This window comes from Amphiprion ocellaris, chromosome 16 (genome assembly GCF_022539595.1).
Source record: "Amphiprion ocellaris isolate individual 3 ecotype Okinawa chromosome 16, ASM2253959v1, whole genome shotgun sequence".
In the NCBI taxonomy this organism is placed as follows: Eukaryota; Metazoa; Chordata; class Actinopteri; family Pomacentridae; genus Amphiprion; species Amphiprion ocellaris.
Window position 1 is genome coordinate 8631882 of NC_072781.1, and position 16114 is coordinate 8647995.

General features: G+C 36.6%; 1 protein-coding gene across 1 annotated transcript; it reads left to right on the forward strand.

The window, feature by feature from the left end:
• The first annotated feature begins 1213 nt into the window (after positions 1-1213).
• plek (pleckstrin) lies at positions 1214-13975 on the forward strand. The gene is made up of 9 exons (XM_023280743.3): positions 1214-1372; positions 6676-6831; positions 7032-7213; positions 7595-7686; positions 7803-7987; positions 8516-8620; positions 8861-8944; positions 9050-9119; positions 9247-13975. The coding sequence occupies exons 1-9, from the start codon at positions 1331-1333 to the stop codon at positions 9384-9386; spliced, it is 1056 nt and encodes a 351-aa protein (XP_023136511.1). The 5' UTR covers positions 1214-1330; the 3' UTR covers positions 9387-13975.
• Positions 13976-16114: the final 2139 nt, after the last annotated feature.

Consider the following 16114-nt stretch of genomic DNA (forward strand, 5'->3'; position numbering starts at 1 on the left):
TCTGTATTATGTAGTATATTTAGTATGTTCTGTATGACTCCATTTCCGACTGTTACTTGGTGATGCAACTTTATTACATAGAATTTCAAGTTTGTTGAATTACTAAGACTATGACAAAGCTACAACCTTTTAAATTATATAGGTGTAAATATATACACACTACCATTCAAAAGGTTGGGCTCACCCAGACAATCTCAGTTTTCCATGAAAACTCACTTTTATTCATGTGCTAACATAATTGCACAAGGGTTTTCTAATCATCAATTAGCCTTTTAACACCATTAGCTAACACAATGTAGCATTAGAACAAAGAGAGAGATATTCCATTAAAAATCATCCGTTTCCAGCTACCACATTATTTACTCATTTACCACATTAACAATGTCTAGACTGTATTTCTGATTAATTTAATGTTATCTTCACTAAAAAAAAAATGCTTTTCTTACAAAAACAAGGACATTTCTAAGTGATCCCAAACTTTTTGAACGGTAGTGTATGTAAAATGACAAATCTCTGACAAAAGGTCGTAGCTTTGTTATAATTACTATTGTAGTTTTACATGCTCAAAAACCCCTTGACCCATTACATAAACTCATCTCTGTATTTAGCTAGTTCATGACTTATTATGGGCACATTAACTCATGCAGGCACATCATCACTGCTGATGTCAGTGGACCTATTTATGGAATTTAAAGGTTCCTTTTTTAATAAAGGGGGAAGGCTAAAAAAACAACTGGAGGAAGACTTTTTTTTAAGTGCAGCAGTCTTATTAATACAATAAATATATATGTATTATATATATATATATATATATGTATTATGTAGATTGCACTCATTTCTTTTCCTTCTCAAACTCCTTTTTTTTAAATTGTAGTTCAAAACAATAAGAATAATAAGAATAAAAACACACAAGAAATATATATATATATATATATATATATATATATATATATATATATATATATATATATCGAAACAAGCAAAATAAATCTAAATAATAGTGTCAAATAGTAGAAGTACAGTAAAATGTCTTGTGTCATCAGAACTGCCAAGCTACTACTTTAAATTTAACACTTTAAAGTCTTGAGACATCAGCAGAGCAGTTGCTGTAACTAATAATACCTAAAAATGAGGAAGCTGATTGACCAGTCATTGCTGTCACACACCCAACAGCACCGCTTCCTGCTTGTGTGTCTATGTGGTTTTGACAGAAAGGCAGAGAGAGAGATAGAGACAGCGCGAGCGAGAGCTGGTGAATTGGATGGGAAACATTTTTGACAGTCGCTAAAAAAGTGACAAGTTGCAAACGACGGCAGCAGAGAGCAGAGAAATGGAGCCACAAGAGATCAGAGAAGGATACTTGGTGAAAAAGGTAAGAATAACTATATGGATATACTGTCCACCTCCCGGCATTTATAGAGGCTGAACTTTTATAAAGTATAACTTATAATAATAAATCAAAATGATTATTCGCTTCAGCAGAGTTATGAGATGTACTTTAAGGTTTGACATGGTTGGAGCAAGCTTTATCCAAAATATCATGTTAGAGAAAAAACACTTCAAATTAAAAGCATAGCAAATTGCATAGCAATTTCACTGAATAAACTGCAGAATGCATCATCACAAAATGTAAATACACCAAGATTAGTCGGTGAATGATATCAAAAGGAAACAGTACTGTTGTTCCACCTCAAACCAGCACTTAGAGGAACAGACGAGCATGTCACTCGAAAGTTGCTCCATAATGCACAACTACAAACTTCTGTTCTATGGTAGCAACAGAAACTCAAGTTCCTACTTCTGTTCTGAACCATAAAACATGTTGTCTCCTGTATACAAATAGATTTTCACTTTGAGAGAGAATCTAAGAATGACAGGACCTGAAACAAACAGTTTCAGCAGGGGCCAGACATATTAATAGTGTGTGTACACAAAGTTTCTTAAGTGACTTCCTGTATGAAATTTAGAATTTTTTTTAAAGTGTAGTGTGATCATTTCACACTGAAAGTACCCACGCACCCACTTTATTTAAAGATGGGGCCAAGTGTGACTTTTTGCCTTCTACACATCGAGCATGCCAATCAAAGGTGCATTTATGAGCCATATTTTAAATATGAAACTACTACTTTTGTGTAGTTTAAAGCAAGTCTTATCAAACATTACTTTATTACCCTGTGTTTACTGAATGTCCTTTTGATTTTTTTCCGTGTTTTGAAGCACTTAAACTCTGCTTAAATATGCATGACAGTAACTAAATCATTACTGATTGCCTTCGCTGTGTTTGATGATGATTGATGTATCCTGGCTGAAGTATTTTATCTTGTGAAAAATCAGATGCCAGTACGGTTGCTATAAATAGCCAATCTGTGCCTAATGGTTATACCTGAAGATGGCTAAGGCCTGGTCATAAAACTTCCTTCCTCATGCACAAAAAGCATTATGCAAAGAAGTGATTAATGGTGAGCCTGTGTACATCCATGACTTACTAGGAAAGGGCCAATAAAAAAGAAGGGAAATGTTGCTCTTTAAAGTGGGTCAAAGAAAAAAAAACATCAAGGTCTAGCAGTAAGTTGTCTGCCACTGAAAAAAGATGGATGAATGCTAAATATCTCTTCAGTTGTCTACTTCACCTCTAATAATAAACAAAAAAAACCCAGAAATTTCAGCTTTAAACACCTGTATTTTTTTAGTATAATAGATAAAATTGATAACATTCTATACTTTTCTTATAGTCTGAGGTCAGTTTCTTCCGTTACTAGGTATTATCTGTGTAGGCAAACTCTGAACGGATGTCGTTTATCATTACATCAATGTGCCAAACTGTCACACTTAGTGGCATAATATGTCAGCAGTACACCATCTTCCCTGCACATTGCATTGAAAATGAAACTATATATGTAATATGTAAAACCAGTTTATTTCTTTCTTAATCGAAACGGAATCTACAACAAACCGCAAACCAGAGTTGGGCACAGAGGTCAGACAGTACTGAAGCAATACAGTTGTTGGTTTTGCTTTTCGTAAGATTTCTTTTTTTCCCAGTGAGTGTTGAGGCTTGTGCAATATTAGTTCTTGACATTTTAACTGACATACACATGACAATAACTTCATAAGTCTTGTGTATGTACATGTACAGACTGGCTTTTTGGATACACAGAGTCTTAGTATTAAAACTACACTGCTTATGCATGCCTGAAAGAATTCATCAAAGACACGATTGGTTTCTGTATTGTGCCACATACAGTCACATGAAAATCACAAGTCATGTGGAAACTGTGGGATTTTTCAACATATTTGATCAAGAAAACCCTTGATATTCTTTCAAACATTGTCTAAAGGACCGATCCTTTATTAACAACCATTCCAAAACTCTCTTCTTTTAAACCACACCTTGCTGTTGCTTTTAGTTTGAAACATCATCATGTTGAAAGGTCCACTTCAGGTCCAATTTCAGCTTTCAGACAGACGCTCACATTATCTTCAAGGACTCTTTAATATGATGCAGGATTTACAGTTGAATGACTGCAAGCAGCTCAGTGACTATGTCCACAAAACAACCCCAAACCAGAATGTTTCCACCACACTGCTTCATATCTAGTATGAGGTTTTTCTCCTGGAAAGATATCTTTGGTCTGCAAACATATCAACACCCCCTAAGTAGATTAAATTTGTTACATTTCTTTCTGATTTTAGATCCATGTATGTAGACACCAACAGCTGCAAACCTGCAGATCCTGTGATCGAATGTTGGGATTCCTGGAGACCGTTTTTGTATCAAAAAGTCAGATTGTTAGGATGAATTTGCAGGTAGTCCTGGACAAATTGGCAGTCATTTGAGCTCTACATAACTTGCAGATCCATTTGTAAATCCATCTGTTTCAAATAATGAGACCTTTTTAAATCCCTTGCCAAACTTGGGTATCCACAACCTTTTTTATCTTAAGGCCTTAGAGAGCTTTTCAGATCACCGACGAGTTTCAGAAGCAAAGAGAACACCAGACTCTTGATGTTGAGGTTTAAATAAGACACGTTATGCCTGTTACTCTCCGTCAAGTGGTTCGGTTCATTGAAACCTAATCAGAACTCCCTAATTTTAATGTATGGTGTTATAAACAAAGCATCAGTTTCATGTGTAATTTGTTTGAGAAAATCACTTCAAAGTGGATCAAGTGTTTGGTTGTTCAAGTGTACAGTTCAGGACCTGAATGACAACAATGACAGCTACAGCTGTTTAGAAGGCAAGAACTCATATTCCAACACTGCACTGTGTACAGCATGTTTTGGTTATTTGATATTTCTGCTACATGGTTGTAGCGGAACGTGAAGAAATGATAGAAACTACACTTTAGGATTAAAATTGCACTTGTTAATTTAGGGGCACCACCTCAGCTTATCTGAGGAAAATATCAATTTAAGCTAAGTCTCAAAGAGACTTTGATTAAAATGAAGTTGATCAGTCTCATTATGAAAGTCGTACACTCTGATTTCATTGACCTCCAGTTCCCAAAACAAGGAAATACACGGTAGAACCACTGATAATTATACACAAACATTTATTAACTAATACTATAAACAAACAATAAACAACAATGACATGACAGCAACAGACAGTGAATAAATGAATGAATGAATAAATGCAGATAAAATAATGAACTGTGATCGTCACTGGAAGCAGTTGGTAGAAAAGCTGATGAATTTAGAATTGGAAAACAAATTATAATTTGTAAATTCACCCGTTTAGCAGAAGGAAAGTAATACTTGCGTAGCCTTTGTGGTAGTGAGAGAGAAGCCGTTGCAGGATGTGGAGCTGTGATGATCTGCTGGATGAGATGTTCAGGAACGCAGAGACAAGAAGGAACTTTAGCAGGTTTGCATTGCAAAAGTGTGCCGAAGTAAAAACACTAAGAGTCAGAGCTCATAGTTATCAAGAAAATATTTGCACTGTTGTAGTTCTTAAGTAAGTCTGAAGTCCAGTTGCATTCTTCTAAGAGTTGCATTTTTCTGAGATCCCCATGGTGTTGAGCTTCACTGTCCAGGAGAGGTCAGAGGCCAGATACCTTTAAAACTTACTCTTAGTCCATTTCTTAAATGTAGAAATCCAATTGTTGAACATTTATGGTGATCACAGATCTGAAATAACACGGAACACATGATTAAAATGACACCAAACACAATATGTTTATCTCATATAGTTCCTGAGATAATAATAAAATGTGTAAACATAAGAATAAACTTACAAATTGTAGACTTTAGAATACATGAAGGTAAACTTATAACATGGTTAAACACAAAAGCATATACATTCACTAAGAAAAAGAAGACATAGGGAGAATATATGCTTAGAGTGAAAAGTCTTCTGTGTCTTTTATGGCTGTGGTCTGTGATAGAAAGAGAGAGGAGGGGCTGTTTGTGTATCATGTGTGCATCTTCCACAAACACTTCAGATTCCATGTGTTCTTCTTCCATACTGGTCCTGATCAACCTGGAATCAGAAACTGAGTCCAGATCGTCATTCCGATGATGATGCATTTCTTTAATGTTCTGGTTTAAACTGTTCTATTCACGCTTGTGTAGAAAGTTCTGTGTGTTAGGTTGGGAGATCAGAAGGTCAGAATGCCAGTCCTGCAGAGGTGTGGTTTTCCTCGCAGTTGACACTTTATGACCCTCATCAGATTCTAGTGGAGGTAGGAGGATGTCCTGTTGTCTCCAAAAGTGCAGTGAGTGGTCCTTTAGTAGTAAACATCCGATCAGCAGATGTTCCATTTGGAGGTGAATTTTGGGTTAGCTGTCTCCTGAAATGGTGTCTTACCAAATTTACAGCCATGGGAGAGGGTCTTTGGATCCATGTGTGGTGCTCTGGAATGTTCTGCTCCTTAGTGTGCTACATAGTAGAATTCGTTGAGCACAGCCGCAATTCTGCACACAGCTCTCTGAATGCTTATAGGCATGTCTGTTCCAGTAGATATATTTGGGAAGACTCGGTTTCTATTGTAAGTTATGTAAGTGTAAAGGTTATGCTTTCTCAAAAGCATGCCTAGCTAAAAAAAAAAGAAAAAACACTGTTTAAAGTCCAGCTTCTGTTCCCTAAAGGAGTGACGGAAGCAGACTACACTGCAGGCGCAACAGAACTTAATGATTTGTTTGAACCCTACTCAAATGAAATGTAACATTTATAAGCAAAATACGTTTTTCTTTTAAAAGGGAGTTTTCAAGCAAATGATTCCTCTTTCTTAGACTTATTTCCAGAATTGAAGAATCGTTTCTGCATTTGTAAGAAGGTAGCACATGACAGAACCATCTGCTTTCCTTTTTAAAGCCTGTTTTTATTTTCACTTCATGTCACTAACAGCAGCCAGTGAAATGAAACACAAAGCAAAAGGTATATATTGACTACAAATGCATTTAATGTTGTTACATTATATGAAGTAGAAGCTAATTCTTTTTTTTTATTCTTATAGTCAAGTGACCTTCAAAATCCACTGAAAATAAGAAATGTGATGCTTGGGGCTATCAGTCGTGGTTTTATTTGGATTATGAAGATGATGAGGAACAAAACAAACTATTGTAGTTTACATACTACATATACACGTTCAGCATGGAAAACTGAATCTCCAACTAGTTATTTTGCACTTTTTCTCAAGGCTGCCAGTTGTCACCTGTCGTATTGATCCACAGGGTACAGTGCTTAACTCCTGGAAGGCAGTGTGGGTGGTGTTGTCTGAGGATGGTGTGGAATTCTATAAAAAGAAAACAGATCGTTCACCGAAAGGAATGATTCCACTGAAGGGAGCCACACTCATCAGTCCTTGTCAGGATTTTGGCAAGAGGACGGTAGGAAAATGTCAAGTACACTCATCAAGTGTAAAACAGAAGTAATACTGAGATTAGAACAGAGTACAGTTTATGTAGTTATTACAAAATAAAATCTAAATTAGCAGCTGCATATGTCATTAGCACTTCTCATATTTGAGGGAAAGTGTCGAAAGAAACCTGAATATAAAAGTGTAACTAACTAAATATGCTTGATTCAGCTGGTTTTCAAGATCACCACTGAGAAGAAGCAGGATCACTTCTTCCAAGCCTCGCATGTGGAGGAGAGAGAGTTTTGGGTGAAGGACATAAAGAGAGCCATTACCTGCCTGCAGGGGGGGAAAAGGTTCGCCAGAAAGTCCACAAGACGCTCCATACGGCTGCCTGACGCAGTAAATCTGAAGTATGTTCTGCAAAACCTTCCTGTCGTTGAGAAATAAACAGATTTGATTTATTTATTCAAGCCTCCAAAGTTTAAATCTACTTGGAATGTATCATTAACAGTTGCTTGCAGATTGTTTACTGTAAGTAGCTAGCGAGATTTGCTTATTTTTGCACCTTTTGCACTTTGGAAACTTTAAAAAGTACACAAACTTCCATAGTTTTTGTTTACCACCAGCTACCACAAATAAAGCTCCATCCGTACAGGTTCAGCATGCATAGAAAATATGAAGTTTGACAGGCCCGCTATCCCCCTTCATGACTATTTTCCACAGGGATTTAGTGAATTGTCAACATTGGAAGGGCCAGATATACTGACAGTGTTGATATTGTGTTCTCTCAGTGAGCTGTACCTGCTGATGAAAGACCAGGATGATGGAGTGAAAGAGTTAAAACTGGAGCAGGAGAATCGAGTCTTCAACCACTGCTTCACCGGTACCTCAGTCTTGGTTTCATTGATGTTACAGGTGTGAAAAAAGTTCTATTTTCATTTTTTTTTAACCTTCCCATGTTCTCACCATTTTTCCACCACTTCCCTATTTTCCGCATAGGTGCAACAGTGGTTGAATGGCTGATTTCAAAAGAGAAAGCGAGAAACAGGCCCGAGGCTCTCATGTTAGCAACAGGGCTCCTGAATGAGGGTTTTCTCCAGCCTGCAGGTGACCTGTCAAAAGAAGGAGCAGAGAGCGCTGAGCAAACATCCTTTTTAGATGAGACCAAAGCTCTTTACTACTTCGTAAGTTACAACTCATTGGCAGAAAGCAGCTTTTTGTTTCTTAATTTTCAATGGAAAATGTGTGTCAGCAAATGTCAAATTATTCTATAATTAGCACCAATGGATTTGGACTCAGCTCTCCCAATCTATATGTAAATACTATTTAAAAGACTGTAGAAATAACTCATTAATCAGTTATTCTATTGTTAAACCACTGTTAAGTAAGAACTTTCCTGAGGTTGCACACTCCTTATCATTGCAAATGTTTTGTGCCATGCTAGTTTTGGAGGAGTAATAGAGATCTATGATGAAAAATAGTCAATTTCGGCGTTTCTTGTAATGTTAGCATGTGATCCATTTCAATTTCTAATATTCAAAATATAAACAAATGGCTCTCATTAGCATTTCAACATTTTCTCATGTTCCTAGCTGCAGATGGTGTACAACAATGTTGTTGTTTTTTTCTGATTTTAAAATAAATTAGGATCGTAGATAGTCAGCACGTGCATATAAATAACATTTGTGGATGTGGTCTTTGCTTTGTGGCAGGCTGACAGTGGTTTCTTCTGCGAAGGCTACTCCAGTGATGAAGATGTGCTTTTGAAGGAAGAATTCAGAGGAAACATCGTAAAACAGGGCTGTTTACTTAAACAGGTGAATCACAAAGCGAGTGAACTGCCAAAGTGTTTTGTTGCACTGAGACAAATACATAAAGTGTAGAAAATCTCCCCAAAAGACAGCATTTGTTCTATGATGTCTTGTTTTTTTTTAGAAAAAAAACAAAACAATCCAGTCATCACTTTCACTGAAAGAGGAAGTCTGGGTCACATTTGCTTGACGCAAGGTTTTGTTTATTGTTACAGATCTGATAAACTGTTATTTCTTTTGTCACAGGGCCACAGGAGAAAAAACTGGAAGGTGCGAAAGTTCATCCTCAGAGACGACCCTGCTTATATGCATTATTATGATCCCACAAAGGTAAACATGCTGACTTGTACTAACTAGTGCTTGCTCAAACATAAATCTGCCTGAATCAAACATATAGTATCAGCTTTATTCCTTCCTTCTTTTGTGTCTTGTCAGGGCGATGACCCTCTGGGCTCAGTCCACCTCCGTGGCGCTGTGGTTACAGCTGTGGAGTTTGTACCTGATGGTGAGGGGCGACCGTTGCTACATGTTGCTTCCTCAATGTGAAAACAGAACTGGTGTTTACCGGCAGTAGTTTCACTTCAAATCGCTCCTTTTAACTCTTTTTCTGTGTCTTTTTTTTGTGGTTTCAGCCAAAAAGTACGACATTGACGGCAACCTCTTTGAGATCATCACTTCAGACGAGATCCACTACTTCCTCCAAGCCGCTACAGCCGAAGAAAGGAAGGAGTGGATCAAAGCAATACAGGCAGTGTCAAAAAGTGGAAAATAACAGAAGCAATGGAGCAGCAGGGGAATATCTGCCAGCCACAGTTATGACATAACAGAATTTACTATCACACTGGTGGGCTGTTTCCTTTCATTCTAGAGTAACTGGAAAACTTAACTCCTCCCACACTATCAAACTACTGTTACGAAGTTTTTGTGCACTGGAGCCATGTAACAAATATAATGAAATAAAAGTAATAGTTTCTAAATGAAATAATACACTGTTTCATTTACAGAACACAAAGATATGACAACAGTGGAATAATGGCTAAAATATGAATAACCAGGTATTAGTAGGGTAAGTACAGAGGGAATTGCAAACAATTAAACAAGCAATAAGATTGTATTCTATTCTATTCTGCTCAGAGTATTTGGGTAGTATTTGTTCATGTGAATTTGGTTAAACACGTATAAATATAAATATGCTGCTCTGCAAAACAACAGCGCCTTGCTATAGAACCTAAAATGCAATGAGATCGTGAAGGGCGGTTACAAGGAAAGCAAGTTTTTTCTTCTTTTTCTCTCTTTTTTTGGGGGCTCAAGGCTTGCTATTCTCACCACTGTGGTTTTTCAGATTTCCTCCCTGTTCACTCATCTTTCAAAAGTTCGAGATGTTTACAGCTATCATACGAGCACACTTGGTTCCTGCGTGTGAAGTTACCCCGAATCACACTCTGCCTTCGCACTTTCACACTGTCACTTCGTATCTTACAGGCTCCCTGCATCTGCGAGATAATTTAGCAGTGACATAAAAACCACTGGCTTGAGCTACAGTATGACTACGTTTAAAATTTCAGTTCCAGTGGTGACAGACAATTTTGGGTTCATTACAACTTAAGTCTTATTTTCATGTTTCCATTACTTCTGTTAGTTGGATGCGTTTTGTGTTGACAAAGTAATTTGCTGAGAGACTGAGAATGAGAAAACTGAGTCAGATAGGGCAATAAATACATGCTTCAAGGCAATCAGGTTTATAACAAGTCCCCAGGTTAGTCAAACATGCGGTAAACAGAAGACGTCACACAGTGCTGGTAACCATTTCCAACTTATAGAGCTACAAGTAGTTTAATAAGCTGCTTTCTGTAGAGTTAGTGAAGCTTATTTTATCCCAACAGGCCCTTTGAGTGTATTATCCCATTTTTAAAAAAGGATTAGTGATTTGCGGTGCATTGACTTTTGGTGCCCGTTAATTAGGAGGTGTAGATAGCTAAACTGGAGACCTGTTGGCAAGGTGTCAGATTGTCTGCACAGCCTAATCGCTCCATTGCTGTTTGAGCAGTTAGTTTGCAAGTTGCTGTTACCACAACAGAAAGGAACGATGGCTGAAAAGGTTCTTCTTCTTAGATTTTAGTTTGATACTAATCCAATGTAAAGACCTTATACTAGTGAACAGTTTGACTTAAAGAAGAGGTGCCAAATCATTTTAACAGCATCGCTCTTAATGTGTGATGAGACGCATGGTCACCCATCACCCACTTGCTTGTTCACACATCTGTTTTCTCTCCGCCTACTCTTTAGTACAGAACAGAGGATTGTGCAGAGTAAGGTGGGGGACACAGACAGGAAATAATTTGAAAAATATGCATTTAAGTTCTAATTTAGAGTGGAATTATGAGGATTTGATAGCTGTGACGCTTTTTAAATGTTCTCATTTTTGTAAAAAGGAAGGCCCAAGCTATGTCTGGCTTGAAATGCAACCTTTCTGGTCATTCCTAGAATCTTTTGTTTGTCACTAATGCATTATTTGGTATTTTTCTAAGAGTTATTTTGGGTTTTTTTTTAAGGTCGTGTTAGTGTTTCTAAGAACCCAAATGAAGATGAATCAATTTAAACGACATTTTCTAATTGAATCATTCATTTAGGCTCTAATCAAAAAACATACATCACTGTGTGTTTTACAGTTTTAACACAGGAGGGCACTATATGTCAACCTGAGATTGCTGCTGTGAGTCTTAACAAAGTAGGATCTTGCACCCAATGGTTCATGGTCAATTTGGAAAACATGGCAGAAAGTAGATCAAACTTATCACACTGATTTGCACGTTTATGGATGCATGCTGTGAAATGTTAACAATCCTAATGAAAAACACAAGCAGGTATATGCCGTGCGTCCATGAATTATACTCAACCTTTCAGTTAACCCCTTATACATTCCTTCCATTAACCTTTATATCCATATTGCACACAGGTTTGGCAATTTGCACATTTAAAATAACAATTTGAGTGTCCTAACCGCAATCAAATTGATACAATTAATCAAAAAACACATCCTCATTCACTGGCACATAGCTCTATAAAAGCTGTGCTCGTGTAAATTTGGATGCTGTGCACAGTAAAATGACTCATAACGGTTTTCACAGACATTTGACATGTGGCGAAGAGGTGTGAATGATTCAGGAAAAACAAATAAAAACAAAGGTTACATCGTGTTGCTCCAGTTAAACCCCCCTGCCAAGTTATAAAATAGAACACAAACAAGGGCCAAGTAGATACAGAACAGATGCAGAGCCCACCAGCATGGGAGGAAAAACACAAATAATTCAGCATCTAAATGTCCCGCTGTCACTCTCTTTTCTAATAAGAAAATAATAAGCGGTAACGGTGGCATATTAAATCACAGCACCAAGACGCAGCAGCTCTTTCGGTGACAGTGTAAAACATTGATCCTGGAGGAGGAAAAATAGCTCCTCACACTATTCGGCTGACAGATCTTTTCAGTATAACTGAAGGAGATTGTGAGCTTTTATTATAATAGACCACTAGCTAACATAAGACTAAAGAATAATTGATACATGGTAATTTTCTGAAGCAGATTTACAATATTTCTTTTTATAAGAAAAATGACTATTGTGGTCATGCATTTTATGTTGATAAAACCATATGATGATACAACACATAATGTGTCTAATAGTAAAGCTTAGCCAAACACCATATCAAGTGCATGTCTGTGGGTTTTACAAATTGATTTAAGAGCTTTTTTGAGCCTCCCTCTGCAGTCAGAAACAACATGTGTAAAAACTGGGAAAAATCTATAAAACCTCCCCCAGTGTAAAATGGAATAAATAAATAGACAAGAAATGGTAAGAGTGTAAAAAAACAGCTTTTCTTGTGGATCTATTTGAAAATTGCTTTTCATTTTTCACATTTTATCACCAGAAATCATAGAGGGATAAGTTCAAAATGTAATGTGGGAAAGAAAAATGAGCTTTTCAGAAAAACCCACAAGTTGCCTTCTTCCAGCAACATTAGGAGGCCAGTTTTTGCTGCCACCAACTGTCACCACCTTTGAATTGTATTGTAGGTGATGACAAAATGCCATTTTTTCTCTTTGACACACAGCAATTTATTGTTTCTGGAGTCAGTCATCAAGTCTAAAATCATGATTTGTTTCACTGAGCCACTGGCTTATGTTTTTTCAATAGGTAGCATTTACAGTGTAACCCTATAAAATCACTATATTGTATCCATACAGCTGTTTGACAGCAGATGCAGAAAGATCTGCCAATGATGACACTTTTAGTGTGTAAAGCATGAATGAGTTGGATAGTGGGACTCAAGGCAACATAATAGAGTTTCACCCTGCTGACACCAAACACAGTTACCAGTCATGCTTTTCAAAACACTCTGGGCACAAAGCCACAAATATTTCCAGAAGAAAACAGCACTGTAGAGTTTGGATGCGGTCCAACCACCATTCAACTAAATTGGAGGAAGTCAAACACCTTTCAAGTGTTCACCGTAAAATGGAAATTAAAAGAAAAGTTTGATGTACGAAGAAAAGCATTTTCAGCTTTACCTGCCATCATGTTGACTTGGTGTCAGAAATGTCAGGCAGCTTCTGAATCATCCCTAAAGTTTTGGGTTTTTAAGAGGAGTTTTCTGACCGGTATAGAACAAAGTTTACCTCATCTTCAACAGGCTCCCCAAGTCTTTTAGATAAGTCTGCTCCCAAATAACATAGCTTTTTAGATTGGATCTGTACCCTGCTGTTTGATCACAGTTTAGCTGCTGCCCAGGTGGTGTACTTCAAAGCTCCTGAGACTGCAAGATGAAAATCTTCCTTTAACTGTTCAACAGACACTATGCCTGTAAGAGTAGAGCTGTCTTTAATAAACAGCATTTAGAACATGGGTTTTCTTTGTTCTAAGGTAAAAGATGATGTTGTCTGACTTAGCTAATACATTTTATGCCAAAAACAACACAGGTTCTTTATGGAAATATACAGCCAGGGAACTTCATCAACAGAAATTGTGGTATACCATGAAAAAATTTATAAATACTTTACAAATTCTTATTGTTTCAGATTATAGCTCCTTCTACTTGCATGACTAATATTCTATTTGCAGAGAGTAGGTGATACTGTTTTGCAATATGCATAATGAGACACTGCTTTGTCTTAAATGACACACGTATTCAATATTCAATGCTAAATTGCAGTTCAAACACTGATAAAAAAAAACTGGGGTTGTAGCAAGTGTGACAGCTTCTTTAAACGTCCTCACACCTTACTGTATGTATGTAATTTAGGCAAAAAGATACAGATATGTATACATGTATATTCTTTGCCTCCATTAAAATAATGCGTCACCGGTATTCAGTCTGTTGCTTCCACTCAAAGAAAATTGTACAAGGAGGCTTTTGTGGTAAATTTAGTTTACGTTATAAAATAGTACTGTCATTCCATCTCAATTCATCATCTTTCATCTGTCATGTCAAAATGGCTATCTAAATATAACAAAGAAAATATATGGTTGAGCATATTAGAACATGGGCATATTTTTCATTTTTGGACCCCATTTGTAGACATAAACTTTGGTTTGGAGACTTGTCATGTGGTTTTTTTTAATCATTTCCTTGTGAATTATCACTGCATTGGGCACTAAGATTACATTAGCATAGTAGGCATGAACAAATAAATTGATGTCTTGGGATAGTGGGATTTTTCTAGTGGGAATTTTCATGCCTTGGCATATATTAAATAGTAATCTGATGTGCTTATGAGAGCAAGGGTTTAGTGATAGATATATACTCATGGTCAATGTGGAAACTGTTGACATAAAAATTGATTTTCCTGCTTTGTGTTTTATTGGGAATAAACTTGCCCTTCAACACAAATGTCACAAGCCGTACAGTATATGTATATATATGGTCGCTGGTTATAAGTTTACCTTCAAGCACATCATCCAATAAATATATGAGTTCAATAAATATAACTTCTGAAAATGAAAAATATGGCCATATTAAAAATGTACTTATTTAGTTATATTTGAAGCAAGCATTTTGAAACTGTTCTGCAGGTATTAGGCTGTCTAGTAATATATTTGTTTTTGTGATACAGCTTGTCATACATGCTCAATTGGTTATGAAAGTTCAACAAAAAATAGCTTTTTGGTCATTTTTGTAATAAAGTCATTCATATTAAAAAGTATTCTATATTTATGTTTCACATTACTGTAACATGCAAGAACATCTAGTTGAGAAAATAGCATAAAATAAATATTATAGATTCTGAAATAATGTCATGACAAGAAATAACTGTGAAAACTTCAGGATTTTATCTTTAATAGGTTCTGAGATGTTGTTCAAACAGCCTGAGGTCAACAGGCAAAAAAAAAAAAAAAATCAGTCTGAATAAGTATCTCATATATGAATCTAAAAGTCAACAGATAATATTTCAAATATCCATGTTACTTTATGATAAGAAATATTTCAAACCAAGCAGAGATCGTGGAGCAGAAGGTCCCTGATGATTTGAGATGAAATAACAAAGTAGTCTTTGGGTTTGGAGATGCCTTATTAGTGGATCCTACAGTGTCTTGCATTTTGGGTTCAGGGTCATATTCAGTATATTTATTCTTATATAAATCTTTGAACAGTGTCCACTGGGCACTGGGGTTCACCAGAGTATTATACAGCCAATTGTACATGATTATGGTTCTCATGGAAAGCCTTAGCAACAGGCGAGCAATATGGAGTGTCAGTGACTGTATTTCTGCCATTCTGACATCTAACATTCTTGTGTTGTTTGCAGCCAAGCGCCAAGAGGCTAGGATGAAAGTCAGCAACAAGAAATTAAAGTAACTTGGGATTATGTTCGCAAGCTAGGGTAAGATGCAGCTCATGTGTCTGTAGTAGTGTTGTAGATTGTGCATTTCTTGTACCTGATTGAACTGGTGAGGAGGAAGCCGACCCCGAACAGTTGCTGTGTTTGAGATGCTTCAGCAAGATTCTTGGCAGGAAACCTGACATAAGCTAAGAAAATAGTATTTTATGAACTAAAATGCAGGTTTTTGTCAAATGAGGAAGACTAAAATCTACTTGAAAATGGTTGAAAAGTAACTCTGTGATGCCTATTTAAGGTGCATTAAAGGTTAAAGCTAGTATTTATGGAAGAATAACAAGGGGTAAAAATTAAGCCTACACCCTTGTTTGTATTCATGAAAAGAACTCTTTCATCTAAAAAATGGCATCTGTCCTTGTCTGCCTGCACCGAAAGTAATTCGTTCCTAAACGTACCAGGAATCTTCCCAGCACTGTAAGGAACAATCATATTTTTTGAACGAAATATGTGTGTCTTTACAAATCATGAATCAATACATGAATACAAAAGCATTCACAAATTTCAACCCAACAAATACCCATTGCATGTCCTCAGTCTAAAACCTTAATACATAAAAGCCTGAAAGAACCTTTCAAGGTGACTAACAAAACAACCCTGAAGTTATGGCAAGT